The sequence below is a fragment of the Nestor notabilis genome, unplaced genomic scaffold, assembly GCF_000696875.1.
Source record: "Nestor notabilis isolate BGI_N333 unplaced genomic scaffold, ASM69687v1 scaffold13186, whole genome shotgun sequence".
Taxonomy (NCBI): Eukaryota; Metazoa; Chordata; class Aves; order Psittaciformes; family Psittacidae; genus Nestor; species Nestor notabilis.
In genome coordinates, this window is record NW_009934362.1 from 16,897 (window position 1) to 20,054 (window position 3,158).

At 59.6% G+C, this 3,158-nt stretch overlaps 1 protein-coding gene across 1 annotated transcript in view; it reads right to left on the reverse strand.

Moving 5' to 3' along the window:
• The window catches only part of FAM65A (family with sequence similarity 65, member A), a 12,429-nt gene that overhangs the window by 8,597 nt on the left and 674 nt on the right, over positions 1-3,158 (reverse strand). Inside the window, exons 2-7 of the mRNA XM_010017315.1 lie at positions 2,483-2,485; positions 1,529-1,678; positions 1,122-1,200; positions 827-850; positions 273-326; positions 21-173 (exon numbers count right to left, since the gene is read on the reverse strand). Of these exons, the coding sequence (XP_010015617.1) occupies positions 21-173; positions 273-326; positions 827-850; positions 1,122-1,200; positions 1,529-1,678; positions 2,483-2,485 (463 nt within the window). The remainder of the gene's footprint in view (positions 1-20; positions 174-272; positions 327-826; positions 851-1,121; positions 1,201-1,528; positions 1,679-2,482; positions 2,486-3,158) is intronic.

Consider the following 3,158-nt stretch of genomic DNA (forward strand, 5'->3'; position numbering starts at 1 on the left):
AGCCCAGCCTGCTGCCTCACCTCTGTGTACTCCTTGTAGCCCTTGCTGGCCTCGGCCAGGCTCTCGCGTGCCTCCCGGCTGCCTGGTGAGCCTGTGCTGTAAGCCTTGACCATGTTGTGGGCTCCATCGCGAAGCCGCCGCTGGATGCAATAAGCCTCGTAGAGCTCATCTATCTGCAAATACAGGCCCGAGCTGCGGTGATGGGCAGGGCAGGGGGGACAGCATGGCCATCCCAATGCTGCACTGAGGTGATCCTGGTCCCCAGCTCTCACCTTGCTAGCATGAAACTCCAGGCGACGCAGGAAGCGCTCGATTGACTTCACTTGCTGGAAAAGCAGAGGAGATGGTGTGAGTAGCAGTACAACCCCTCCACAGAGGAGCTGCAGGTGAGGATGTGCCCTGCTGCCTGTGCTGTGGCTGGGGCAAGGCATGGGCTTGGTACCTTGGGGACCCCTAAAGCCTGTGATTGGGAGGTGCAGGGTGGCAGTGAGCAGAGGCTGTGCTTGCACCCATGTGCTACAGCATCCTCCAGCCTTCTCTGCTCCAAAGGGTTCCCCAGGAGACAAGCCAGGCTCCAGGGTGCTCTTCTCCCATCTTCAGAGCTAACCCAGGCTCAGCACTCACCAGCAACAGTTTCTGCTTGCAAGAAGCAGGTTACAAGCCCCTGCCTGCCACTGCTCCATCCCTGCCCAGGCCCACCGTGCCCACAGAGCCCCATCCCACCCTGCAGGCCACAGGGCAATGCAAGCAGAGAGGGGCTGGCAATAGCACATCCCAGCTGTTAGGATGGGAGAGGCAAGGGGGAGGAGGTACTGATCCCTCTTACCTTATCCAGATCGTAGAGAAAGCCCTAGAGGAGAGAGGAGAGGGATAAGATGCAGCACAAGGCCAGTTCTGCCCATCCAAGGAGACCCAGCACATCGCACCCACCACCCATAGCATGTCCAGCACCCAGCCAGGGCTGGAGAGTACATGACAGTAGGACAGCCCAACACCAGAGCACAGGCTGTCCCCTAACATCACCACAGAAGGGACACAGATGGATCACAAGCTGCCCCAGCTGTGTCCATCATCTGCTCAAAGCACCATTCCCCATAAGCGTCTTCCCAAGTGACACTCACCAGGCGTGAATTCCTCTTGGACTCGCGGATCTGAGTGCTGAGCTTCTCCAGTTCCAGCTGGTGCACCTCCAGGTAGGCTCTGGAGGCAACCACACCATGGGGTCAGGCTGGGGCGCCTTGTTCAGGGCTCCTGTTACCCACTGCCCACACCAACCCACCATGTCTGGCCCTGCATCCTCACTCCCTTCTCCAGCACCCAGTCGAGGGAGCCCATGTGTGCCGCTACATGGGATGTGGTGGGATGTGAGACCCCACACAGCTCTGGAACTGCACCTGGAAGACCTGGCATGTCGCTGCCTGGTGAGAGTAAAGACCTGCCAACCCCAACCCACATGTCAGGCTGTGCCTATGCTCCTCGGGAGCTCCCTGCCTCCCACCACCCAGACACAGGGAGCCCCAGCACTTACGTCAGGCCCTTCTTGAGAGCTTCGTATACCTCGTCCAGGCGGTTGGGCTGAGGCACCTTGGGTGGTGGGGATTTGTGGGACATTGAGAACATCCTACTGACCCTGAAGCCAGTCTTGCGGGAGACGGTGGGAGTGAAGGGTGAGAGGTTCCTGGGGAGAGAGGCAGGCAAACGGGGGTGGTGTCTAGAGATAAGAAGGGGTTTTGGGATGGAGGCCAGGTCCACCCAAGTCTGCCTACCTCTCCCAGGACTCCCAGTCTAACCAGTGGGACTGGGTGAGACGGGGCCATGAGGCTGCGCAGTGCTGCCTGCACCACATGCCTGCAACCCCCCCAGTGCAATTGGTTGCCCCAAAGCCATGGAAGGACAAGAAGAATCCCCCAAAAAATCTGGCAGTGGTGAAGAGCAGGGAGGTCAGCCTGTCCCAGCAGGGTCTAAGACGCTGGCTATGGGGTAGCCTTTGTGAGGTGTGGGGGTCCCAGGTTGGGGGGAGCAAAGGCAAATGGGGCTGGCACCAGCTGGAGCCAAGCTGTGTGCCTGGAGTGCCCATGCGGACACCTCCAGCCCTGGCCACCCTCTCAAGGGGCCATGTTCTGCTCCACCCCCAGCATCCCAGGTTGCCAGGAGATGCTCCCTGCAGTGCGGGCACTGTGACAGGGTGACACATGCCACCATCAGCTTGCTGGCCTGCTACTACGTGCTCCCAGGCAGGAATCCCAGTGGGTGGCAGCACAGGAGCATCCTGCAGACAGGCAGCCCTGTCATTCCATCACACAGTGCAGGACATGGGGCAGGGACATCCTCACTGATGCTACACCTCTGCAGATGTCACCAAACCCACAATGCGGAGCTGCCCACTGAAGGATGCAGACCCAGCACCGGGCCCCAAACACCACTCTTCCTGACTTGTGCAACAGAGTCGCTCCCAGCGCAGCGAGCAACGCCCCGCTCCAACCGGCTCTTCCTTTCCTCCTCCCAACACATCAGTGCCCAGGAGCACCATGGGCTCCTCAGCTCCTGGCCCTGGACCAGACCTCCCAACCTTTGCTGCTCTTTCCAGCCTCTTCCCAAGCCAGAACAGTGGGTAAGCCTTTGATTTCCACCATCCCTCCTCATTCCCATCCTCCAGGGCCCCCAGAGGCATCACCCACAAGCATCTGCCCACCAGCCACTTGGTTGTGGGCATCCAAAATCCATCCCTCTTCCTTGTCCCCAAGCAGGCCCCTCTGGCAGCTACCAATACATTGATGTGCTGGTGGTCTGGAAAGTGTCACTTAGCCCTGAGGCTGGACAGGACCTGTGGACAAGAGCCAAGCAGGGCTGGAAGTCTGCTCCCAGGCATGGAAGGCTCTGCCTGGGCTTGTCCCCACCCAGTGAAGGTACCCATAGCCTGGCAAGGCGGTGAGGCACTGCTTTCCCCAGCACTGCGTGCACTGGGAGGTGAAGAGGCTGTCTTGGTGCTAGGAGAAGGGATTAAAAGCATTAAAATGCTACAGTCCTGCAACCCAAACCCATGGAACACCCATGTCCCAAGAACCACCTGCGAGAGAGTAACCAGGAGCTAGGGATGGTGCAGAGGAGGGTGGTGGGGATGAGCAGCATGTGGAGTGGTTCTCACCGACGTGAGGTTC